This window comes from Chiroxiphia lanceolata, chromosome 1 (genome assembly GCF_009829145.1).
Source record: "Chiroxiphia lanceolata isolate bChiLan1 chromosome 1, bChiLan1.pri, whole genome shotgun sequence".
Lineage (NCBI taxonomy): Eukaryota > Metazoa > Chordata > Aves > Passeriformes > Pipridae > Chiroxiphia > Chiroxiphia lanceolata.
In genome coordinates, this window is record NC_045637.1 from 142,455,057 (window position 1) to 142,482,264 (window position 27,208).

The following is a 27,208-nucleotide window of genomic DNA, read 5'->3' on the forward strand; positions in this document are numbered from 1 at the left end:
AGGTTCCTCTAACACTGAACAACTGCATGGGGACTGTTGACAAGATCCTGTCTCTGTTTCCTAGAAACAGTGTTTCTTCAAGATAATTTGAACCACCATCAAGTCTTTTTGAGAGCAGTGCATCTTAGTTAACATTTTTCACTTGCTTCAAGAAAGGAATATTTCCCAGGCAAGCTATGGCTTATGGATCAGGAATGAAAACTTCTTTCATATTTGGAATTAAAAAACCCTTCATTGTAAATACAGAAAAATTACAAAACTCTCTTTATTTTTTTCTTGAATATTCAGCATTCATCATGATTGTCTTCTCACTGTCATCACACATCGCAGTCTACAACTTCCTCATGGGGGAAGAGGAGGGACAGGCACTGATCTCTTCTCTGTGGTGACCAGTGACAGGACCTGAGGGAATGGCCTGAAGCTGTGTTAGGGGAGGATTAGGTTGGATATTAGAAAAAGGTTCTTCACCCAGAGAGTGGCTGGTCACTGGAACAGGCTCCCCAGGGAAGTGGTCACAGCACCAAGCTTGTCTGAGTTCAAGAAGCGTTTGGACAATGCTCTCAGGCACGTGGTGTGACTCTTGGGGATGTCCTGTGCAGGGCCAGGAGTTAGACTCGATGATCCTTGTGGGTCCCTTCCAACTCAGTATATTCTGTGATCTCAATTTTAGCTTTACTAATCCAGGTACCTTTTGGGGCTGAGAGCAAAGCTAGGAAGGGAATAACATCAGAATTTTATATATGAGTCTGGGTTTATTGTTGATTGTGTGGGATATAGAAATAAGACTTTTCAATGCAGTTTACTTTAAAAACCACAGTATTTCTTTTTATTATATAGTTTGTTTGTAATTCTCTTCCTTTTCTGAGTTTAGAGATGTTTCATCACACAGCACTTGAGATCAATTGTAGTTGTTTTCCCTTTGCATCAGCATTTGTTTCTGTTAATAGACTTAACACTAATAGCAAAAATATTGAACTATTTCTTAGCCTGTAGTTGCTAAACTGTTTCTTAACCCATTCATCCTCAGCAGTGAGGGTTGAGAGCCAAAGGCTGGGGAAAGCTGTGTCCTCTAAAATGTCATCAGAAAGAGGGACTAGATTATTTCTAAACAGAACACTTCAGCTGTGCTAGGCTTAAAGAAGATCCAGCTGTTCTTTATTTTTGTTGGTGTTTTGAAACCCTGGTACACTCCAACTCTGTTTTTCTTGATATATAAATATATATATGTAACAAGAGTCTGTTAAACTAAATCAATTTACAAATCCTTGATTGCTTTATTTAACAGGGTGATTTTTTGCTATCTAAAAAATTCTCATCTCTTGAGACATCCATCTGAAAATCATAACTTCTTACCTAACAAAGAAAGCAAAACTGAAGCAGTTCTGGTTTGGTTTTTTTTCCTGACTAAGAACATTCTGCCCTTTATGTTGTTGCAGCAACATACCACTTCAGTGAATATGCATGGTTTTTGTTACATTTCTTGAGATTCTTCCGAACCTTCATGGTAGCAACAGCAGATTAGGCGTGTGTTGGCCTAGGGTTGGTTGTGGGGGTTTTTTTTTAAATTGAAAAGAAAACAAGATGTCTATGGAGGAAAAAAAAAAGAAGAAAGAGTTGCAATTTGTTAGGGAACAGTTTTAAGCTTTCCATACCCTTTGAAAAGGGACATGCCAAACTTTGACTAGTAAAACTTGTTAATTTTTGTGGGTGATAACTATACACATCTAAGCTATTTTAGATATGGCAGCAAAATCAGTTTGTTTTAGTGTCACTTCTAAAAGCATTTGCTGAAGTCTTAAGACATGTTACTTAAACATGATGATTGTAATTTTTACAGGTTTCTGTAGCTGCTTCAAGTGCTGGAAGAGGATCTCCAGCTGTAACTCTAGTGCAGTTGCCTTCTGGTCAAACTGTTCATGTCCAGGGTGTCATTCAAGCCACACAGCCCTCAGTCATTCAGTCACCACACATGCAAGCTGTTCAGGTTAGCTCTTTTATTGTTACATTTTCATGAATATTTGGTACTTCATAACTCTTTTCCCAATCCATCTTCAGTTTCTCTTCATTCCTACCAGTGCTGCAAGATTTACTCATATGGCGCAGGAAACAGCGGAGGGAAGGGTGGCAAACATCCAACCAGTAGCAGCTCTACAAGCATTGTGTAGCATTTCCTTAATGCTTCCTGTTTATCTTCTAAAAAATGGTGTCTTGGAACTCTGCACTTACGCAACAGCAAATTTGTGTGATAACGTGGCCTTACTCTAGTTGTATCTTGCAGTTTTTCTGTTTTGTTAAATTCTGTGAACATCATGTTTCTAATGAGACTATGAAGTCATAAATTTTCAAATATCTCGTATTTTACTTTTGCAAAGGATCTGGATGTAATGAAACTGCATATACAGTCAAGTGGTTCCTTGTTTTCAGCAGGCCCTGTTGTAGCATCAGGTATTGCTTTTTGTGAATGTGGGTATGTAGAGACCAAAAATACAGGCACCCTCAAAATAAACATTTGTGTGGCAAATGTTCACATGTTTCAAGTTGCTGGTATTAGAAAACAGGGATCAATGCAAAATGTTAAGACTTTTCAGAGCTTTTAAATAGTGAAAAAGACTAGAGAGAGAATGAATTTACAGTGTTTTGAATGTGACTTGGTCTTCCATTGGTGTTTTTCTTGTAAGCTAGGAAGGCCTTTGCTCTATTTTGTTAAAATCTGGTTGGGAAATGTCAACCAAAATGTGTTTTCAAATAGAATTGATACCTCTGGTAAGAGAGGCGATACACCTGTCATGTGGAAACTGTTTTACCTGTGGTTATTGGCAACACATGGCTTTTCTTTAACATGTTGCAATCTTCTTGAGAAGCTGTCTTTAATGTTAGAGACTTCTTAGTAACTTTCAAATATAATAACTAAAAAAGCACATGTAGGTACGATTTATATTAGAGAAAAGGAATAAAACTTTGGCCAGATAATGAATATTTTATTTTTGAACAGTAGGTCTATATGGTGGAACCTTGTAAGGTTTTGGAATTTGAAAGACATGCAGTAGATGTCAAGAGGCATGGTTTTGGTCAAACATGAAGTCAAATCAGAGTATTCAAAGTAATTACATTTTTTTTTTTAATTTGAATTCTTTCTGACTATAATTTACCAGAGTAACCTTTATTTGATAAGCATATTAGTCATTCTATATAGGCAGGATATACATGCAAAGGTAGAGGACTTTCTTCAAAGCTCAGAAGGAGCACTTTCTCAGGAATCTCTTGCCAGCTGCTGCTGTGTTGTCTTAGTCAACTATTTGTTGTATTGAGTGAACTCTGGCTGTCTTTCCTTTCCCAAAGGAGTAGAAACAAGAAACTTTTGTCCCAGTTAATACCGACTAGTTAGTTCCAGGTTTTTGCTTTGGTTTCATTTGAGCTGCTAATGGCAAATCACTCTGTGAGAAGGGCTTGAAGATGCTGTTAAAGACACCATTACCGAGGGCGTTGAGCCCTTTTGTGTTCCTGTTCAGTCCTTTATCCTGCCATCTGGCATTTCCTCCAGATCATTTGGCTTTAACTTGATATCTTCTCTCTGCCAGACAATGGGGGACTTGGGAAATTATATCACTTTAATAAAAAAAACCAGTATACCGAAGGTTGATGCTGAAGCTTGCGTGACCTCTCCCTCAAACACCTGCAGCTCCCAACCATGCTGCTGCTTTTTGAGTGAAAAAAAATGCTTATCTCTGTAATGTTCCTTATTGTATTGTTAATGTTTTTTTATTTGTAGGAAGATTTGAAGTTCAGACTGTTATTTCACTTGTTGCTTTCTCCCCTTGTAGCATATTAGGTCTTGGCAGACTAACCAGTTTGAAGTTAGATTTGTTCCCATGCAAATAAAGTTGAAGTAGGTGAAGTTGTAATCTGAACAACATCCAGGAAAAAATGACAATGGTTTCTGTTTGTTAACATCATGGATATGGTTATTTGCTATTAGAATGATCTGAAATGTTAGTTTCTCTCTTTTTCATGATGAAAAGTAAAACTTCTGAAATTTCTTGCAGAAAATGTCCTCTTCCACATTAAAATTCTTAAATCATCTTGTGATTTCCTTACCTTCTTCCCAAAGTATGACTGTTCCCGGCTTCTTCAACCATCTTCAGAAACTAGGGGTGGCTATCTATAACCTTTAGTCTAATGTGAAGGTTGAAAGGCAACTAAGGTCTTGTTTTTCTGCTGTTTGTGCTGGAGCAAATAGATATTTATTACCCTCCACTCCCTAGCAGAATGAAAATTCTGTTTTGAGTAAGGATGCCCAAGCTCTTGGTTGTGCAATACTGTCTTAGTTTTGAAGGATCACTGAAGACACATTGGGAGGGAAATGCCTTTCAGGACCTCTCTCTGCCTCTCAGTATTGGTCCATCCTGCAAAAGGAAGAACACAGGCTTCTTGAAGCGCCTGTATCTCTGCCATTGAGCTCTGATGTCTGTTTTGGAGCTGAACATCTGTACACATGCAGAAGTACCTCTCACCTTCTGGGTGGCAGAGAGGCAGACGCAGAGTGATCTGATGATGTTTGCTGCATATTACCCAGCAAAATGAGGCTGCAACAAATATTTTTACACAGAAATGGAATTTAATAAAAATAACAAATGAAGGGACAATTCTGCAATTTTATTCTGCAATAATCTGTAGTTCCTTCAAGGTGTAGTTCTGCAGGTTTGAGTTGAGGTGACCCAGGCCTATAAATTTCCAGAACCTTCCAGACACTCATTTTCTGTTGAGGTCAAGCAGGTTTTCTTTCTAGCATTGAACACTGAAGCCTGGCAGATGCATTAATTCTAGAACTATTCCTTGACTTCCCTGAGCAGCCTCTGCTCCCAGGTCAAACACCTGAGCCTTCTAGTCACTTACATCATGTTTGTTCAGTGCTTAAGACAGTGCTTAGTCTGAAACTGCAGTCTAGTCTGTCTTTATGTGAAAAGATTTTTTTATCACAGTGTTTCAGTTTGGAAATCTTAACACACTGATAGTTCTGAGTAGTTAAATGAATCCAAGAAAATGGTGTGTTTTCCTTGTTCAATAATGACTTTCAATTCTGTGTAATAATATAGTTAGTGGTCAAGAATGTGATTCAGCCACAGGCCTTAGTGTTGTCTTGGGTAATTTTAAGAGAAGAAGATGTGATAATACTAATGCTAAAAGTCTGAGAAAATGAGACATTGTGGACTTGTCAGGTGTTTCTAAAACTCACACAACATTGCTAAGCAATGTCTTTGTATTTACGCATATGTGTTAGTAAGCGTAATAAATGTGTACATTTAAATAAAGATATTTTCTAAATAGCTTTGTTGTGTGGAGAGACTTTATACTATTCTTTAAGGCACATTAGTGAAGTATTTTGTGTTTTACATGTTTAACTTCACTTTAAAAGCTACTCAAATTGTATAATGTTGTTATATTTAAAGAAGTCTATCTTCAATACTTTTTGTAAGTGTCAGTCACAAAAAAAGTAACCTGAATTACTCTGACTTTTTTCTTTTTCAAATGGAAGATGTCAACCAAGTGGCTATGTCTGTCTAACCTCATAATTTGTTCTTTGCTTTGGAAAAAAAAGTCTGAAATCTCATGATTAGTGATAAATAAGTGCATAAATTTCCTATATGCAAACATGGAAGGAATTTTTAAAAATAGTATTTTTCTCTGTTGCTATCTTTTTTTTTAATGAAGTTATGAATTTCAGGAACTTTGCTATTACAGGTAGCATCGATTGCAGATGAAGCTGCAGTATCAGAAGTGATTATTGATTCCCAAAAACGTAGGGAAATACTTTCAAGAAGGCCTTCATACCGGTAAGGACTTTTTATTTTGGTTTTGCTGGTTTTAAAGGCAGCTTATATATTACAGCAAAACTGTCTGATAAAAGCCAGTTATTTAGTTTTCTTATGGATATGGATTTTCAAATACATAAAATTACTTACATTCTTTTTTAGAAAAATTTTGAATGAACTTTCATCAGATGCTCCTGCAGTAGCAAAGATTGAAGAAGAAGAGAAGTCAGAAGATGAAGGAACTCCTTCTGGTATTTCTGCCATGGCCATGCCAACCAGCCTGTATCATACTAACACAGGGCAATACCGTATGTTTGCACATGTACTATGTGATGTTGCAGAACATACATAGCACAGATTTCTTTGTAAGAGTTTCATAATAAAATAGGGATGTTGGATTTTGATGAAAAAGACTTTTTTGAATTGTAAGGTTGGAGTATGAAATTATTTGTTAACTTTCAGTTTTTGTTCTTAAATGAACTATGTCTCCGGTTGTCATATATGAACACTTAAACTGCAGAACTAACCTAAATTGTGATTTCCAACATTTGATACTTCATCCAAATGCAAGTTAAAAGCTAGATTCACAGTTCTGTTCTATAGATTTGGTTTTGGATATTTTTATTCCTGTATTTATGGTAAAAGTGTTGTTTAACTTGCTCTCTATGGCTTCTTTGGGCTTAATCAGATATTGTCTAAGGGTTAACTTTATAATAACTCTTTTTCAATTATGTGTTTGAGAAAGCTTCACTCCTACTGTGAAGTAGGAAAAAACCCCTACAGGGTTTTTTCATGTCTTTTCATAAGTAGACACACTAAAGTGCAGGTATTTTTCCTTTGATATAATGACAGGAAGATTGCATAAGAAGTGTTGTGGGGTTTTTTTCCTGAAACGAGAAAACAGAGGAAGTCTATTAAAACATTGCTGTGGCATATAAAAGAGGATAGAATGGCTCTCCAGTTGTATTCTAGTCACCCTTAGAGTTCTTCAGTTATTTTTAATTTATGCAACTAATTATTAACTCTGAGAAGGCAAAAATTGCCTATAATATTATTTATCCTTTCAGCATAAAAAGTAATTTTGCTTGTGCTCCTAGGGTGCTTTTCTTACCTTTTCTATAAGCTATAGACATAGATAAATGTTTGCTGTGTGATGTCAGGCATCTGAAGTGTTCTTTTCTGTGGACTAATGGTCATGCTAAATTACAGTTACCTAGTACAGAATCTGGCAGGTATTTATGACCAAATGAAATGATTTTCTTAAATTTTTTAATATTATTTTTGGCTTTGCTTAGGTTTACTTTAAAAAATACATATATATCTGCCATTTCAAGGCTTAAAAAGAAGTGCTAGACTATCAGTATGATCTAGGGAGCCTGAAAACCTTTAGGATTCTAAGAAATTTTAGAGTTTAGGTTTCTTAATCATAGTTTCCTCTAGGAAACCAGAGTTGTACTTTGACTAGCAATGCCTTGCAGCAGTTGATTCTTAGTAGGGTGTATTTTCATTTGAACACAGCCATAAACCATAGGGATAGGGAAGTGAATAACAAGATTCAGGGTTTTTGCTTTCTTGTTCAATCAGAGATTTACTTGTGAAAATTAAGCAACAGAGAAGCAATACCAACAATGTGCTTGAACAACAGAATCCACAAAGATTTAATTGAATTTCATTTCTCTTAATTTAAACTTGCCTATAAGCTAAGCTTGGAAGATTTCTGGGTTTTTACTACTTTTTCTTTGACTGAGCTATAGTTGTAGCCTAAAACAGGTGCTATATATTTAAGGTTCTCATCATAATGAGGCATTGCTTCAGGATGCAATGTCAGCCTTCATGGACTCTCTTGTTTCTGGCTCCAAACCTTCATTTTGAGAGCTTTGTCTTCCTGGAAGTGGTTTCTCTGACCCAATTTATTTGTTTATTTATTTGATTTTTTTTTTTTAAGTTCAGCTTTGTAAGTTAAACTATCACCCATCTTTTGCTTCAGTGAAGTCTGCATGTTCTAATTCTGTTTAGAAAAAACTGGTAGCAAGGTGATAGCAAGGATAGTCATTTCCTTGTAGTAGAGCGTGTCCAAATTTGGAATTTACCAAGGAGCTTAACTGTTCACTTCTAGTCCTTACATGTATAAAGCACAGATCTGGAGCATTTCTGAGCTGTCCTGTTGACTGCCTGTGATTCTCAGGAACTGCTGTTAGCTAGAACCAGGAACACTGTGTGGGAATGCAGCAACCTGTGTGTTGATTTTTAAACTGCATGTTACGCAGGTCCCCACACATATCTGCTTTATCTTTACATCTCCGGTCAATAGCTCTTTACTGCTGCCTATCATTATTATGCCTGAGCACTCCTCTCTTCTGGCCAACATTGTTTGCACAGGCTGTCCTGTGCAGGCACCCAGCAGTTTATGCATTAAGCTTGTACAGTGTCCATGGCAATGAAGAACTGGTCTTACAGTGTCACTGTGGCCATCTGTGGTGTGCCCTGGTTGAAAAGAGATGTCATATGTTATTGCATTTGCTGGTTCTTTTTTCTCTACTGTTCTCTCTATTCCTGTATTCAGGAAAGGCAGTTTAGTTGAAAAGATCATTTTGACTGAATGTTGGTGTCTGGATGTCTGGGATAACTATTTCTGGAATAACTTGATAAGTAAATTTTTCTGGAAAACAAATGTATTTTTTTTCTATTAGCAACAGCGATGGCTGTTCTCCACTTTTTAGCAGCCAAAATGGTATGTTGCCATGGTTTCCAAATATCTTTTTCTTCAGAGCTTCTTGTCTTTGGCTTATGGAAGCAGACAAACTGACAGGCATGACCAGATAAAATGTCTTTGCCAGTTACCTCTATCAACATATGTGTTATCTTTCTGTCAGGGGAATGAGTGGTTTTGCACAAGGCACTGCCTCATGTAGGAGCCTTGTAGCCTTGTTTGACTATGAACCTACTCCGTTGGCTGTAGTTCTGTCATGTTGGTTATTTCATACTGAAAAAAAATAGTTTCTTCCTCACCTATGGTGGTGGTCTAATGTGCAAGAATTGTTTGTTCAGTTGGAGTGTGTGAATTAACCTCCCCACCTCCCTGCCTACTTGTGCATATCATGATGATCTACCTGAAGAGATGCAGGGGAAATGAAAATCATTAGTTCTTTTGCCATCTTTTTGGGTTGCTTGCTGTCTTAGGGCAGTGTTTTAACAATTGGAGAATTAGGAAGTCTTTTGGGAAAGACCAACTTTAGTTCCTTTTCCTGTTTTGGGAGGGAGGGAAAGATCTGATTTTTTTTTCTGGTTTAGAGCAGTTTATTGTATTCAGAGAGTGGTATTAGTATTGTCTTCAGTCTTGGCTAGAAAATGCTACTTATACCCATCCACCTTCAGGGACTGTCCAGGAAAGTCCTGTGGTCTTGAGAGAAAGCCCAGTTTTCAGTAGAGCTCCAGCACAACCAAGTGTGTGCAGAGGTCAAGATCAGGACAGTGAATGGGGGGATGGGCAGTGTTTTGTTCTGGGAATATGGCAGGGATCAGTCCTGTAGGGGAGGCAATTACTAGAGTTAATTCACTCTTGTTTAGAAAGTCCTGGATTGTGATCTGAATGAATAATTGTAGTACAGATGTGACATAATTGTTTAACCAGAATCACTGTGGAGCGAAGAGCTTTGAATCATTCTGTGCTGATGTTTTACTGCTCAGGAAGCCAAACTGACTGGGTTTTATGTGATATGGTTCTGTGATGGTGTAGACATACCATTTTTGGTGCTAACTCTTGAGAGGCAGAATTTGGCTCTGTAAAACTTCTCTGGGAGGTAGAGTTGACAAATCCTGCTGCTCTTGTCCTGGACCTCTTGAAGAACAGAGAATACAATAATTTACTTCTCTTGCTTCTCTCTCTTTCACCCTACTCCCAAATGGGTCACTTTCTGCTTTAGAGGCCAGACCAAAACAACATCTTGCTCTCATCACCCTGCCACCCCCTTCCACTACTCCTTAATGCCTTATGGAGCCTGCATGCAGTACATGTGAGGATGCTCCTACATTGCATGTTCCCCATTCCAAAGGCAGGACTGGAGGTCCATGCTGAACGCTGTTCCAGTATTACAGATAAGGCTCTGAACTTCATTCAGCATGAGAGGAATTCCACCTTTTGCCCTAAAGAAGCTAATTTAGCTGCTGGGATTTGGCAATCTCAGTGCTCTTTGAAGTGTTTATATCTGAAGTTGCACTTTCAAGGTACTCAATTCTTGTTAAAACAGAACATTTGAAATCAGCCATCTCCAAAATTCACATAAATCCTGTATTCCGATAAGCAGAGCTCAGCCTTCAAGAATGTAATCAAATACTGTGAATCTGACAGTGAATTCAGAGGAGTTGGCAAGCCTGAATCTGACTTTAATCTGTACTTACGTCTGACTTTTGTAGCATCTCAGATCACAAATACAATCATGATGTTTGTAGTTTAAATATCTTTTAGGGGAGGAAGGAGTTTGTTACTACTTGGGAATTGGGTTCTCAGCTGAAAGTTTCAGGATTGTTTTAATTAGCATAAGAGACATGGATTTGGCTGGTGGACCACTTGGTGGATCAGGAATTCAGTGGATGGTCACACTTTGACAAAGTAGAGAGGCGGACCCGTGCAAACCTCATGAAGTCCAACAAGGCCATGTGCAGGGTCCTGCATGTGGGTTGGGGCAATCCTAAACGTGGATACAGACTGGGCAAAGAGTGGATTGAGAGCAGCTTTGCCACAAAGGACTTGGATGTGCTGATGGCTGAAAAACTGGATATGAGCCAGCCATGAGCGCTTGTGGAAAACTGGGTATGAGCCAGCCATGAGCACTTGTGGCCCAGAAAGCCAGTCCTATCCTGGGCTGCATCAAAAGCAGCATGGCCAGCAGGTCAAGAGAGGTGATTCTGCCCTTCGGCTCTGGTAAGACCCCACCTGGAGTATTGCATCCAGCTCTGGGGTACCCAGCACAAGACAGACGTGGTCCTGCTTGAGCAGATCCAGAGGAGGGCCATGGAGGTATCGGGAGCTGGAGGCCTTCCTTATAAAGGCAGCCTGAGAGAGCTAGAGTTGTTTAGCCTAGAGAAGAGAAGGCTCTAGGGAGACCTTGCAGTGGCCTTCCAGTACTTAAAGAGGGCCTACAGGAAAGATGGGGAGGGACTCTTTGTCAGGGAGGGTAGTGATAGAATGAGAGGGCAACAGTTTTAAACAGAGAGGATAGATTTAGATTAGATACTAGGATAAAATCTTCACTGTGGGGGTGGTGAGGCACTGGAACAGGTTGCTCAGAGAAGCTGTGGATGCCCCACCCCTGTAAGCGTTCAAGGCCAGCCGGGATGGGGCTCTGAGCAACCCAGTCTAGTGGAAGGTGCTCCTGCCCGTGGCAGGGGAGTTGGAACCAGATGATCTTGAAGGTCCCTTCTGACTCAAACCATTGTATGATATTTCTCTCTTTAAGAAAGGCAATACTAATTTCAAAAGGAATATACAGTTAATAATGTCTCTAGGGAGTTGCATTTTTTCTAAATATTTGATTATGGCAAGGAATACAATACGATCTTTTAATGAGGAAAGTATATTTGTATTTTTCATATTGCTGATTACATGGATGGAAAAATCCCACTTTGTTCTATTTCTCGTCTTATCTAAATGTTGGACTCTTTACAACTTTGTACAACTTGGATAAATATTGTTAGGCTAAACTTTGTCTTGCAATAAGGAAAGGATTGTGAGTGTCAAAGACTTTCTCTTTCTTTGCCTAGATGTCCTGGGTTTTGTTTTGTGGGAGGCAATAAACATAGCTTTTAAAATAACTTTTACATTTGTGTTTAGAACAACGATTCTATATGGCTAGGAGCTACTATTTTTAGAAATTATATTAACACTACTCTAGGAGAGTTCATATTTCTGGAAATAGATAAAATATGTCGAACATGGCTTTTTATCTGTTATACATATGGCATGTACTACAAAGCAGGCTTTATATTTGTAGAAATCAGTATTAACATTAAGTTTTATTGTACATTTGATCTTTAAGCAAGGAGAGGACCAGGAGTCCTATCAGACAATGTTTATTTCAAAAAGGGAATTTTACTTTTTGGCATATGTTATCTCTTGCTATTGCCTAACTTACCTTTTTCTTTTCTGTTTAGTTACTATATCTCAAGGTGGTACAATCCAGACAGTGACAAATTCAGGAGCTCCTCAGCCAGGTGCTACCATTGTGCAATATGCAGGACAGTCATCTGATGGCACACAACAGTTTTTTGTTCCTGGAAGCCAAGTTGTTGTTCAAGGTATGTTTTATTAGTCCAATGCATTATAATTTTTTCCATATTAAACAATTTTTCTTAAAAGGTTTTTTACTGTGTTGACATTATTACACTGTTAAATACAATGCTTATGGATAGCGAGATGAAAGATGGTCTTAGGAGGGGACTCAGGTTCTGTGCTCAGCAAGGCAGCGACTACTTTTGATTAAAAGAAGGAAATAACAATATAAAATCACTTTCTGCTAGAATTCTCTTTGAATTCTCTTGTCCAGATTTTTGAGACATATATTTAATTGGAGTATAGTTGCTGTTACAGATTGAAGTGAGATGCTGAAGGTGCACCTCATTTAGTATATTAAACTAAATTATTTTTTTCAGCAGTTAATCTTATTAAAACACAAATTCTGAAGTTCTTTGGATATGTTTAGTGCAGAATTTTCTTGCAATTTATGACTCTTGTCATTATTAGAGTGCAGATCCTTAACTGAAGCCACTTTTCTCACAGAAGAGCACTTTGAAGATCCTATAAAATGCACACGTGAACTGAACTGTTAATAATGAATTCTTGAGACTTACTGTATTTTGTGCATGATGTTTTTCCTTCCACTGTTCTCAGCCTTTTGGTAATGCTGAGGGAACAGGAGAACCAAAGGTGTCTTGGATTCTTATCATTATCAGGGAAATTGGGTAATGCTGATGAAAACCTTTGAAAATGGGGAAGAGATTTTTCTGTGGAGTCACTAAATTAGTAGCTATGGAGGATATAGGGGATTTTAAAAAATTTTTATTTTATTGACACACGGAAGTAGGAAGGGAGGGCTGTATGAATGCTCTCATAAGCCAAAACAGCTATCTGAAATAAACTATGAGAAGAGCTAGAAAGGTGTTAAATATGTATTCATGGAGTGGATGAAAGTCATCAAATAAGTGTAGGCACAAATATCTGAGGTAGTTGGTGAAGTCCAGGTTGAGTTGCTTTATTTTACCTACTGTAGATGTTTGAAATAAGTTCTGTCGTTAGGTAGCTGTTTCTTTTCCTTTGCTGTAAAGGTAGCCAAGAGTGTTAATAACAATAATAGCTTGTAGATATCTGAATTTGTTGAGACAATGCAAAATAGCAGTATGAAATTTGAGTTCTTCCATTGCCTCTGGTTAATTCTTTGCTGTAATACATTTTAGTCCCAAGACTTCTCAGAAGCATTTCAGAAAAGTTTTAAGACTATAATATTGAAAAACCCTTAGCCAAATGTTAGCTTTTATTGTGCAGAGAGTACTGTTATAACATCCCTAAATGTTATCATGAATACACTCTTAGCAAAGCCTTAAGACAAATTTGGCTGTCCCACAACCAGATTTCTCACTCTCATAGTACCTGTTTTCGGAGTATCTTCTATGCATGTGCCTACACATCCCTTAATTCAGAGGCTTCTCCATCTCTCCAGGTTGACCGTAGTGTTTTATAGGTATTGCTTTGATTCTTCAGAGCTTTGGGGTCAGGGCAGAGAGAGTAACTCCTCACCTGTTTCCAAAAACTTCCCAAGTCTGTGAAGAGGCACAGAATTTAAGGATTCTATCTGGCAGCATTTCAGTCCTTGGGAATTTCATTTGACCAACCTTCCTTTACAGACTCTCGGTTACAGAGTAGTCCTTTGACGGGGCTGCTCAGTCCCAGTGATGGGCTTGACAAGCTGGAAGAGCTCATGAAGTGTCTTGCCTGGGATGGAAACATTCAAAATGGATTGAGAGACAGTTACTCAATACCTGCCATATCATGTTTCTGGAAGCTTCTAGATACCTTTAATGACATTGATTTGTTCTCTGTCCATGGTCAGAGAAGTTGCCTTCCTGGAATTCTCTGTTCCTTTGGCTCAAAGTCCAGTGCTTTAGTGAGGCTCGTAGCTGTTGACACAGAAGAAAAGCGCTGCATATATATACAGTGAAAAGCACAAACCAAACAATAAGTGAGCATGACCTTGAATATGACGAGAAGATAAAAGGCTTGAAGTTACTATACATGCTATTGATATTGGAAAATATTAAAATAATAAATCTTTAGTTAAAAAAGGTATATAAAAAGAGTATGAAAGCACCTGAGGATGTTAACAGTGATGCAGCTGTATATAGTCAACAAACCTGAGTTATTCAGGATGGAGTGAGACAATGGAATTAGGCGAATATACAGGTGTCTGAAATGTCCTTAGTACAGGTCATCTTGTCTATGCTAGAAAGTCTGTAAGAATATAGTTATGAATATTTGTCATTTATGTACACTTTGTAGTTGAATGGTCACCTTATATTGTGATAGCACAGATTATAAAAGGAAAAAACATTCTGCTTAGCATCTTCCCACTTATATGTATGGTAATAAGTTATAATTATTATGGATAGGTAGCACATAAATTTTTTTGTAATAATCATAGAAGTAAAGGAATAAGAAATATAACAAATATCAGTCTCAGGGCAGAAAAGATCTGTTTCAGAATCTTTCAGATAACATATTTATTGATATTTTTTTCTAAAGTATTTGTTGATGAATCTCATGTAATAATGGATTATGTAAACCCTGTACTTGATATTTTCTGATAACCTGTGGTGGGAAAAAATATTAGGAGAAAAGTGCCAAAGGTGTTGATCCAACTGAGTGATGCTGCTTTTGCTACAAGTTTACATTTGTAGGCAAAATAAGAGGCAGATCTAATGTCTGGACAGTTTCTTAATACAGGTTAAGGGGTTTTTTGCTAGCTGAAGAAGAAGAAAGTGTTTGATTATTAGTGAAAAATGAACATAGAAAAGTTGTATAAAAAAATCATTCTGTTGGGATCTATGTGAATTTCCATTATATGCTCAGTGATATTTGAGATCTGTGGCTTGAATTTCTTCTGTGATTCAGTTCTGATCTTCTGTTCATATGATCCTAAAGTGGTCCTGTAATCACAGAATGTTCCTTTTTTACATTGATGCTTCCACTGTTGCCATCCAGCTTAGTTTCATAGTTGATGAATTACCAGTCTGAATTTATTTATTACAGACAAGGACCTTAGAAATTTGCCATGCCCTACATGCAGACCAGTTGGTCTGAAACTTATTTAAATTGATATAAGTAAGGAGGAACTCTGTTAGAGCTGATTTTTTTTTTTTATTTATTTTTTAAAATTAAGTCAACCAGATCTCTTGGACATATTTTGAAATGGCAGGGAAGGGGGAATAGATAGCCCCTACCCAGAGTTATTGTTCTGCCTGAAATCGCTAGCATTAGATTGACTTACTTTGTTGGAGCATTGTTTAATCTTTTCTGAAGCTTTTAACTGAAAATGAAATGAGTGGGTTATTGGTAGCCTCACAAAGGAAGGAGCTCTAGCCTTTCATTTACCTATTTGTTATAGCTTATTAGCTTTCCTGTCTCGCATGTCTGACCAACAGAGTTCTCTGCCTTTTAGTGGAACTGCTCCAATCAAAACAGTTGCATGTCTGTTTAAAATTTCCTTATTTTCTATCCAGTCATAGCTTTATCATTTCAATTCATTCACGAGTGCTAGAGCCACATTTTAATTTCTGTCAGACAGTGCTGTGAATTTTCAGGCTGTACTTTACAGCCAGTGTCGTGGTGAGTGCTTTCTGTAGCTTTATGAATAATTCAGGGAAAAAGAACAAAGCTAGGAATATAAAAATATGGAAGAGGAAAAAAAAACAAAACAAGTTTACTGGAAAAGGAATTCTTTGGGCTGCAGTTTCAGTGAGCTGTTCCAGTGAGCATATTAATGACAGTGGTAAGCAAGTGAGGTCACTGTGATGTCAGTGCTCTTGCTTGTAATCCTGCACATGCTTGCTAGTTTGGAACAGTTCATGCTGGGCTCTGGTAGAGGAGCAGGAGAATTGTGTGTGCAGGAGCTGATCATGGCTGTAACAGGAGATGAAACAGGTAAAAATTTTGTTCACCTTTTACATGGTATTTTTCTATGTCTAAGCAGATTTAGTTAGTATTTGTGACATTTTCTTTTGAACCTGTTGCTGTAACTCTTTCATCTCTCAAAACTCATACAAATGGCTTCTCTCTAGTTAGTGTAGGACTTCAGGGCAATTTTAATAGTTTCAAGCGGGAAAAAAAAAACCAAACCACCAAAAAATCACTGTTAGTGCATGAGTTCTTGCAGAGATTAGTTCAGATAAATAATCTTTACTACTTGATGCAGAATTTTGCTGAAAAAAAGCCACCAGTCTTCTTTTGCATTTTTCTTTATTGTAGAGATAGTCATATATGCTACTATGTTTATAGTTGCTTCTTGTTTTGTAAAAATGACGCTGCCTTTTTTTTTTTTCTGTTTAGCAATAAACAGTACAGATTTGATAGCTATGGGCTTAAGCCTAGCTGTAAAGAAAAGTGTGCGTTGTTTCAGCAGTGTAAATAAACCTTGTGCTCTCATCATTTAAAAAATACTGAATGTAAATAAATTTGAGAGCAGTAATTCTAAGTGTTGTAGCGCCTGCTTGTTTTCTCCTCCACTGTTAAAATGGTCTGTTCCTCAGCTAATTGAGTTCAAAAGGCTGACGTCATTAGATTTCCTGGAATCGTGTTGCAGTAGGGAGCTGGAAAAGTTAAACTCCAAACAAGATACACATTGACGTCAGCTCCAAGTCATGCTGCGATTTAGTCAGTTCCTTTCTGCTTCGTCAATTGCCTCCGGCAGCTCGGCAGCTTTAACCCCTTCGCGGCCGGCACAGGCTCCTACGTGCTGCTGCTCGGGGCTGGCGCACATTGTTTGATTAACCCGAAGATAAGTATGTTCTCCGAGTCGGTGCTCAAAGGGGTAATGATTCATGCCCTGCGTAGCCAGTTTAGTGGTGAAAACCCCTTTGATAATCAAGTCCCACCATTATGACTCACAGAAGGGGAGAATAAACATAAAAATACATCAGGTTTTTTCTCCTGGATAGTCACTGAAAGAACTCGAGTATGGGGATGCTCTCTAATGTTCAGCAAGCTACTTTTTCCAAGAAGGTGTTGCTTTTTAAATTTTTTTTTTAATTGTCAGAGCTTAATTTATGAAGTTTGTTGTGCTCTTCTGGATGTGGTCTGGGTTTTTTTTGTAGTTGTTTTTTTTCTGTTTTTCTTCCTGTTAATAATTTTTCTTTTTGTAAGTCTCAACTGAAAGCTTCAGGTTTTCAGTGACTTTTTACTCCCTTGCAGTTTTAAGGAGTTGAAAAAAAACTGAACAAACTTGACCTGGGGCAGTGTGTTAGGGAACTGTACCAGCTGAAGGTTTGTTGCTTTGTTAATAACCTCGGTCCTACCTCTGGTGCCTTAGGAATTACTTTAAACCTTTGTGAAGTTTATTAGAAATGGCCGCAGAGGTTTGTCAGTCTGGATTAAGGTGTGTGGGATATTTGTCTCGGATCCCAAAATGTGTGCTTCTCTGTCATATATAGACACATTACTACATTTAAAATACCCTTGGTAAAATAGTTTATTCCCCCTCCTTGAAGCCCATTTCACCTTTCCCAAGGTATTTTTCTGGGGAACGCAGTGGCACTAACTTTTTGAGATACCATACAAAACACTTTGCAGTCTTTGAAAGTACTGATTTGCAGTGATGTATCATAAAGCACATATTACTGCTCAGCTAAAAGATATTCTGTCAATGCAATGCTTTTTTCTTTTTTTAAAAGACAGTGATGTCTGGGTTTGCAAGGTCTGTACCACCAGAATGGTTATTTATCTGTGTTATCATGCTGGCAGATTTATAAGTGAGACAACTGTTAGGCAGGGACAGCCACTACCGGGACCTGTTGTTACTTACAGTGGTGTTTGCTGATCCCGGCTGAGATAGGGAATCACTTTTGTTAAGCCTTGCTGCACGTGCATGATCACACTGAGTCCTCTTCACAACAGCAGCAGTAAGCCCTGTTCACTGCCATCTGAGTGCAAATCAAACAAAGACAACAAAGCATTTGGTCTTGCCAGGCTGAGGTGACCTGGGTTGTGGGGCTTTCCCCATGACTTGGTCGACAAAATGGCTTGCTTGGATTTCTAATTCATTATAGCTAATGCAAACTAAGACAACATCTTTTTTATGCCTAGTGATGAGGTAGAAAAAAGGTAGTTCTTAACATAGAGTCTATAAAATGTATGTAATGTGGCCAGCATAAAGGTGAGCTGAAGAGTTGCTAACATTCCATTTTTATAAATAGTGAGCTGAAGTTCCACTGACGTGACTGTGGAGAACTTAAAGAAAGGCTTCAGTAATTCCCCTGTAGAAGTACAAGACAGCCAAGCCCTGTGTTCATGGCGGCTGCCTGTCAGTGCTCACAGGGCTGTTCTGAGCTGATTTCTCCCTCCCTCCCTCCATCCCCAGGGGATTATCCAGGTCAGTTCACTGGTCCAGTTCATCTTGTAATTCCACAAACACTTTTACCCGAAGGATGGAGAGCTGGGGGAGGTGCAAGGGGTTTAAGCTGATAATGATTTTAGGACATGACTGTGGAATTGTAGTCTAAACACAACTTCATCCTGTTTTTTTTATTTAAATAGCGAAGCACCTGCACTAATATAATAAGAATAATAGTATCTTTCATTAAGTTTAGTTCTTCCCCCTGTAGTTGATGTTTCTTTATTTCTGTACCTGTCACAAAATATTTGTGTCTACATTTTATTTTTCCAAGTTGTCCTAGTTTCAGCTGGGATAGAGTTAATTTTCTTCCTGGTAGCTGGTACTGTGCTGTGTTTTGTATTTAGGATGAGAACAATGTTGAGAGCACACCGATGTTTTAGTTGTTGCTGAGTAGTGCTTGCGCTAAGTTAAAGACTTTCCAGCTTCCCATGCTCTGCCAGCGAGTAGGCTGGGGGTGCACAAGAAGCTGGGAGAGATCACAGCCAGGACAGATGACCCCAACTAGCCAAAGGGATATTCCATACCATAAGGCATCATGCTCAGCACATAAATTGTAGGAAAAGCTGGCCAGGGACTGCTGCTTGGCAACAGTCAGGGCATCGGTGGGTGGTAAGCAATTGCTTTTCATTTGCATCACTTATTTTTCTTGGGTTTTATTTCTCTTTCTTTTAGTTATTCTCCTTTCTTTACATTTATTATTATTTTATTTCCATTATTAAATTGTTCTCATTTCAACTATGACTTTTGTTACCCCATCCCATCAGAGGGGAGTTGGTGGGTGGGGTGAGTGAGTGGCTGTGTGGTGCTTAGTTGCAGGCTGGGGTTAAACCATGACACACAAGTTTTTCCATTATTTGAATATTGCTTTGAAGAATTAAAGTATAAATTAAGTGTAACATAATAGCCTCTGAAATGTCATCTTTTATGTTCCACTGTTTTAATGAGAAAATTTGAAGTTCTGTTCTGTAATAATATAAAATATTTATAAAGAGGAACAGATAAGTACTTGCTTTGAATTTGAAGAGGGATACATTTTTTGTTTGATTCTTTTTTCTACGTCAGACAAGTCACAAGTGCTTAGGACTTTCACAGTGTTTTAAAGTTGAGGTACATCAAGTAGGAACAAAGTACCTCAGAAATACAGAAATGAAGTGAGGCTATCAGAAAGGTATCAGTTTCAAGTAACATGTTAGATCAGCATTTAGCTTGGGGAGAGCTCAAAACTGGTAGGCTCAGGAGATGAATCTGAACTTTTGCTCTCTGACTTACTGTACAGCTGCACCCCTTCCTGTGCAACCACTGTCACCTCCTCTTCCTAATGCCACAGCATCCTATCAGTGGTCATCATGCTCCTGTCCTCATGAGCAGCTGTCTGTTCCTGTTCATTTTAGCAACAGCAGCTCTCACTGATTTTCCAAGGGTTGCCAAACTGCTGTTGTAAGAGAAGGAGGGAATGTAAGGCTGGTACTGTGACTATCACAAGGAAGGAGGAGAAAGTTGTCTACTGAAGCACGTTGACTCCTGAAATCTGTTAGAGAACAGGGTAGCATATAAACCTCAGTGGCTGCAACAGCAGGGCCATCTTTTTGTGGGATTGTGCAAACAGGAAATAAGTGTGGATGCTTAAACTGTTTCTCAAACAGCTTTCCCCATGTTGTGTCAAGAGAGCCATGTGGAAGCTTTCACAGGCTTCAAGTCTGACTGGCTAGTGGGGCCACATGCTAGAGCAATTTAAATATTTTACAGTGTGGAAATAAGCATTATTAAGGTAAAAAAAATATTTGTGACATTAGAGACCTGTGAAATATTCTATGGATCAGGGATCCCAGATAACTCATTGGCAGAAATCTGTTATTTTCAGAGAGAAAACATATGCACAGTTATTTTTTACCATGAAGTTTAAAATATGTTTCTTTTATACAGCTGCCACTGGAGACATGCCAGCTTACCAGATTCGAACTCCCACTACCACCTTACCTCAGGGAGTGGTCATGGCAGCCTCACCAGGGACTTTGCATAGTCCTCAGCAAATGGCAGAAGAGGCAACACGCAAGAGAGAGCTGAGACTTTTGAAAAATAGGTAAGACTATACAACAATTCATAATCAGGTTCAAAAAAACCCCCAAAACGTTCTAATGAAATTTTCTTCTTAAGGTCATGAGCACTGCTTGTAATTGATGAAAGGAAGGCAGAAAATTCTTTGTCAGTCATCCCACGTCCTTATAGCATAGAGTATTGGCTGTTGACTCTGGAAAGCTAGAGTTGACTGTATCCCCGTGGATTTTTAGTTTAAAAATAGTATGGTAAGGCAGAAATAAGTATCAGATAATTTTTGTGATGATCTGGAGTTATGCTTTTTGTTGAATTTTAATTCCCCTCCTCCCTACTTCTGACAGTAAAGTGAACAGGATGGGCTTTTTCATTTTGAAACATCCCAGCAAAGAATTGGTTAGGAAAATATCTGAGGACCTCATTAGCAGCTGTCCATTAATGATGCTATGAAGAGGACTTATTCTAGGATGGAATGATAATTACAGACTTTCCTAAATACTTGACTACTGGGATAAGTTACTTTGCAGTGCCCCTGTCATTTCGTGAGGCATATTGTGTGAGGTGGCTGTATATTTTTTAATTAGTTGGCATGGACTTGACTGAATGTTGTAAATATCAGTCTTTCTCTGTGCATTCTTCTTTCTATTCTTAAGGGAGTCTGTCTTTTTTTAAATGTGTAGCCATCTCTATCATTGGTAGATTAGTAGAAGAAATATTCTGCTGTGCAGATCTCTAATACACTGACTAACCGCTTGCCTTATGATTGAATTAATGGTATTGCTTTGCTCTCATGCCTGTCCTTTATTTTAAATTACTCATGAGAATCACTGCATTGCTGTGCTTCCTTTTGTTTCTCCTCTCTTCAGTTTTAAAACTAGTGCCTATGCTATAGCTCATAACTTGCTGAAACATTACTCTCATGGTTTGACAGTTTATCATGTTCCAAGGTGGTAAAGGAGTGAACTCCCAGTACTTCTAATATTTCTTCTGGAATTGAATGCTTGTTTAGTCACATGCTCTGAAAACACTATTTAAAGTGTTTAGCTTCAATATAACAGACTTCTGAGCAGAACTATGAGAATGGCTTCAGGCTATCATACGCAACCAACAAAAAATACAGACCCATGTGAATGTGCTCAGATGACCAGTTCTAAAATGCTAATTGATTGTATTTGTTAAGGCTAAAATTTTACTGTACATTCTTACCTTAAGGTAAAAACTTAGAGCACTTAGTAAGCTTGGCATCTAGCTTTTTATCTGAAGAGAGTAGTGTTATGCTTGTGTTTTCTGAAAGTAAATTCTTTGGGTTTGGTTTTAAGATTTTGATGGCAGAAGACAATGCTCCCGATAAACACACAAAATGGAATGTGACTGGAAGAAGAAATGCTGCTTTCCATCCTAATGTTTAGTACAATTCAAGTCAATACATTATCATTTACTCACTATTTTTCTCAGTTCTTCTGTGTATTAGTTCCATTTTTGGATTTGGTGATGCTGAATTAGTTTCAAGTTCTAGTTGTTTTGAATTGTATTTTAACTATGTTATTGCTTTTGGCTGTTACCTTATGTTCTGTTTGTGCAATCCAGCAGTTGGTGGTTGTTGTTGTTATTGTGGAACCACAGGGATTGCAGGTAATTGCATTTATCCAGTCTTTGCCATATTGTGGCTGTTCCTGTAGTCATTTGCCTTGTATTGGTTCCAGGGAAGCTGCCAGAGAATGTCGCAGAAAGAAGAAAGAATATGTCAAATGTCTTGAAAATCGTGTGGCTGTGCTTGAAAACCAAAACAAGACTCTCATTGAGGAACTCAAGGCCCTCAAAGATCTTTATTGTCATAAAGCAGAATAACTGTCTTTCATTTGGACCTCGTTTATTATGAACTTTAATCAAGGCATGAGAGGAAGCAATTCTACAGATTGCCATATGAACTTGAGAAAGAGACACTTGAGGCCCTTGTGGAACCCAGTTTTGCTTAGTGTTGTCAGACTGATTTGGGAGATATTCCAAAATTTGGAATTCTGTCATAGTCTCCATACTCTGCTGAGCTTTCTAATGGCATGCAAATGGCTTTTTTGTTTGCACTTTTTACTTCTGCTTTTTGCAGGGAAGCTGCTAAAGAATGTCGACGTCGGAAGAAAGAATACATAAAATGTCTGGAGAGTCGTGTTGCAGTGCTAGAAGTTCAGAACAAGAAACTTATACAGGAGCTTGAAACCCTAAAAGACATTTGCTCTTCCAAAACAGATTAGTAAAAATATTTATTATACTGTGAACTAAGATATGTCCAGTTGCTTTATAAGACAATACATAGCCAATGTGAATTATGGCTTTCTCTTTGTGTCATTTATATTATATTCCAACTCCTAACATTCCTGAATGCTTTCCTGCTTTTTGTCAATTCATAGCTCTAATTTCAGGTTTTTCATGCTTCTCCCTTCCGTCTCCCAAGGAGCCAAATGTTAAAAAATATAACAGAGTAAAAAAGCGCATAATTTCTAAGAGCTGTTTCTTTGCCATATATTTACATACTACTTTTTACATGTTACTGAGTGTCCTGCACATAGAAAATATTTTACAATTGTTTTAGATGAATTATAAAGATGATGCATCCAGTAATATGAGAAAATCAAACCACCCAAGGTATCTCAGGAAAGAGTTTATAAAAGAATGTTATGATTATATGTATGTATACTAGCATACTAGTCTACAGATGATTTTATGGCATATTTTTATATTAGTTGCTTTGTGGAAAAAAAGTATTGTATTGCTGTCACTGAGTGCCATGGTTAAAGATAGTTTTTAATAGAACCATGTTGTTTAACCTGTGTAGTGTCTGATTTCCTTTAAACACCTGGTTGAGCTGCTTTAAAAGCCATGAGTATCTGGAAGAGGACAAAGGAAAAAACCACACCTAAGCTCATGACATGATGCTAAACATATTGTAAATACTTGTAAGAAGCTCTCTGTTATATGGCTGCTATCTAAATTTTCTGTAGTCTGCAGAATATTTGATTTATTAGAGGTCTGTATATCAAAATTTAAATTTGCATCCTGAATACTTCACATTGTTGATTCTGTACACCTGTGGACAGTTGCCTATAGCGAAGACTGATGGTGCAGTTTTTTCACAGTTTCAGCAAACTACTGAGTGATGATAAAGGTGTCCTAAAGAAGGAAGCTTTCCAATAAACAGTAACTATTTGCTGATTCACTGGGTTTTGAAATAGCCCATAGGTGAGAGCTGAAGATCTTTAAAATAAACCCATGTTTAAAGTAGATTACAGCTCTTGTAAATACAGAATGTTCCACTTTCCATTGTGCTTTGAAAGAAAATAGTGCTTATGCAAAGTAGCTTCTGGGTATTTCTTTAATTCAGGAGTGATCTAATTGTTTGTTGGCCACTACAGTCTGCAAGGAGAGTATTTGGGAGCTTTGCTGGAACTAATAGCACCATTGCCTTACTGATGTGGTAGGAAGAAAGGCTTGGTTCCTACTTAATTGGCTTTACTGAGGGGAGTGTGTGTGTGTGGAGAGGAGGAGGGATGGAATCATACTGAAGTCATTGAGACTCCTTAATTTAATTTAAACTGAATTTGCATTTAACCCACTTCACTCTGACCCTGTTGGGATGGGTTGGTTCCTGTATATCTTTTTTTCTTGTTTCCTAAATTACTTGAAATACACAGGATAACTTTCTCGAATCTTTTGAAAGTCCTATTAGGTATGTAAGTGAGACTGTTTGTAAGAAGAAGTCTTCTCTCTCACTTCTCGCAGCCACATCAGTTGATTAAAGAGGAAACAAGCTGCCTTTTGGCCCCTAGGGCTCTGCTGCAGCTCTAGAACAAAAGTAAAGTAAACTTTGAAATATCTGCTTCACTGGAACACTTCCAGGTATGGGATATCCACAGCTTTGCTGGGCAACCTGTTCAGTGCCTCACCACCCTCTGAGTAAAGAATTTATTCCCGACATCTGATGTGAATCTCTCCTCTTCGGTTTAAAAATCGTCCACCCTTGTCCTATCATTGTCTGCCTATGTAAATAGTTGCTTTTCTTCTTTTATATTTGCCCTCTTTAAGTACTGAAAGGCCCCAGTGAGGTCTCCCTGGAGCCTTCTTTTCTCCAGGATGAAGAAACCTGGCTATCTCAGCATATTTTCATAGAAGAGATTCTCCAGCCATGTGATTATGTTCATGGCTCCCCTCCAGACCTGCTCTAACAGGTCCATGCCTTTCTAGTGCTGAGGACCCCAGATCTGGATGTAGGATCTCACAAAGGCAGAGGAGAGGGGCAAAATCTTCTCTCTCCTTGCTGGCCATGCTGGTTTTGATGCATCCCAGGATGGAGCTGGCCTTCTGTGCAGCCATTGCACAGCACATTGTTGAGTCGTGACCAGCTTTTCATTCATGTCCTTCTCTGCAGCACCTCACACTTGGACTTGTTGAACATCATGAGGTTGTCATGGGCCTACTTCTCAAGCTTGTCCAGGCTCCCCTGGATGACAGCCCGTCCTTCTGTTGTGTCAACTGCACTGCTCAGCTTCGTGTCACCCGCAACTGTGCCGAGGGAGCACTTGATCTCATTCTTTATGTCATTGATAAAGACGCTATAAAGAGCACTGGTCCCAAGGCAGAATCCTGGGGGACACCACTTGTCACAGGCCTTGACCTGGGCATAGAGCCATTGACCACAACTGTCTGGCTGCATCCATCCAGCCAATTCCTTATGCACAGAGTAGTCTGCCCTATTTTTAAAACATTTGATTAATGTTTATTTTTTATTTAAATGATTACTTGTTGGAGGGGTTGTTTTGTTAATAATGGAAGCTAAACGCAAATGCTCCTGGCGTATGGTCATTCTGGAAAATTCCATTTGATCTGTTTATCTGCACCAGGGAGAAATATCCTCTTTCAGAGAACCAACTGCAGAAAAGCTGGCTCTTTTAGGCTATGACTAGGAAAAAAGGAAAAGTTTTTATGATGCATTATTCTTTCATTCTCAGTACTTTAGTTTGGTATAACAATTTTGAAAGAATTAGCAACACACTTCTGTATTTTAAAGTAAGAATGAGCAAATTTGTTGTTGAATAAGAACATTTTAAATCTACAGTTGGTAAAAGGAGAACCAAGATGTGATGAAGGAAATAACTTATGTCAAAATGGGCAAAGGCAGTTGTGCACTAATGCCAAGAATCCGCTGTCAGATTACTGCTTAAAGGAATAAACCCTGAAAAGTTCTGAATTGGATTGAGAGATGTACACAGAAAACTTTGAGATATTTACTTGAGATTAAATAAAGATTTGAAGGAAAAGTCTGTGTACCACTGGAGTTTGTCAGAGAAATAATACCAAAAAACTTAGGTTCCAAAATACTTCAGTGAAATGGGAATGCTGTAGCTGTGGATCTCTGTTCAAGAGGTGTGTCAGAGGATTAAAGCAATAGATGGGATATATGCTAGGATATACAAATTAGTTTAGATTGCAAAGGAAAATATATAAAGTTTTCATTGAGTTTATTTTTTCTCTTTAAAATTTAGCCCTCTCATGTTTTAGATCAGTTGTGGGACTCAGTTTGTTCTACATCAGTGTCCTGAATGTTCCTGAATGTGTGCCAGTACTGGAAGCCACAGTAGGTGCACACGTGCTATGAACAGGAAGAGAATTTTTCTTTTGACTTACTGTTCATCAAGCTTGCATTTATGCATAAAGTCCTGTGCTTGCTAGTTTTCCTTTCAAAGGGCAGAATAAGTGGAAATGGTTGGAACTAATTCATTGTTACTTCTTACTCTTCATGGAAGAAATCTAAAAATTGAAACTTAACTGGGGTCTGAATTCAATTGAACTAGGCTTTGGGTTCAGTATTCTTTCCAAAGAACTTCCTGACCACAATATCAAAACCTGCCTTCTGTTTTGTAGTGTGTGTGTTGTTAGTTTTAATGCCTTTTACCACAATTTGATACTTTTTCTACATTCTTAGCAACCTCTGGGAGTAGAAACAGTAACTGAAGAGATGTTCTCTCTTAATTGTCCTATTTGACAGTTGTGTCACCCTGTCACTTGACAAGACTGGAAAGTATCTATTTCCCTAATAAAAATATAACTCTGAGCTTTGGATACCAATATAATTTCCAAAGGAACCTGATTCCAGTTCAGATTTGTGAAACAGAATGCTTGATGTGGTGCAGGAAAAAGACCTTTTCAACACATTATTATTCTTAAGAAAGAAACATTAAATGAATCCAAGCTGGTTTATTACAAGAGAATTTGAGCAGTGCCCAAGCTTGGATTTGTCAGAATCAGGAATTTGTTATCTTCATTATTAGAAAAAAAAGGCCAAAATAACTGTGTGTTTTCTTTCTGTAAGAAAACTGCATTCCTGGGGTACAAAACTCTTCTCTCTTCCTGAAACCACACAACTGTTTGCAAATTTCTTTACGACTGATAGCTAGAGGATTGGCCTTTACAGGAAGTTGTACTCAAGACTACATGGATTTTTAATTTTTTTTTTTTATTTCAAATAGATTTTCATGTAGCTTAACGAGAATAGTCTCTTGAAAAATGTCTTCAATCTTCTAGAGTTGTGGGTGATGAGGAATGTAATAGTCAGCTTCCTCTTAAGGTACAGCTTTGAGTCACAGCTGTTTCTTAAGCAGACTTGCAAAGAGAAATTTCTAGGCTATCCAGGCAGATCTC

At 38.1% G+C, this 27,208-nt stretch overlaps 1 protein-coding gene across 9 annotated transcripts in view; it reads left to right on the forward strand.

Annotated features, from left to right (window-relative positions):
• Positions 1 to 25,784, forward strand: part of CREM (cAMP responsive element modulator) — a 37,606-nt gene extending 11,822 nt beyond the window's left edge. For 2 of the 9 annotated variants that reach the window (XM_032685731.1, XM_032685750.1), the window contains 6 exons: positions 1,838 to 1,984; positions 5,740 to 5,831; positions 5,973 to 6,118; positions 11,961 to 12,104; positions 20,390 to 20,546; positions 22,222 to 25,757. In XM_032685731.1, the coding sequence (XP_032541622.1) occupies positions 1,838 to 1,984; positions 5,740 to 5,831; positions 5,973 to 6,118; positions 11,961 to 12,104; positions 20,390 to 20,546; positions 22,222 to 22,366 (831 nt within the window). In that variant the 3' untranslated portion in view covers positions 22,367 to 25,757. Of the gene's footprint in view, positions 1 to 1,837; positions 1,985 to 5,739; positions 5,832 to 5,972; positions 6,119 to 11,960; positions 12,105 to 15,865; positions 16,000 to 20,389; positions 20,547 to 22,221 lie in introns of those variants that run through there. The other 7 variants (XM_032685776.1, XM_032685783.1, XM_032685740.1 and 4 more) reach the window with 6 other exon arrangements.
• Positions 25,785 to 27,208: the final 1,424 nt, after the last annotated feature.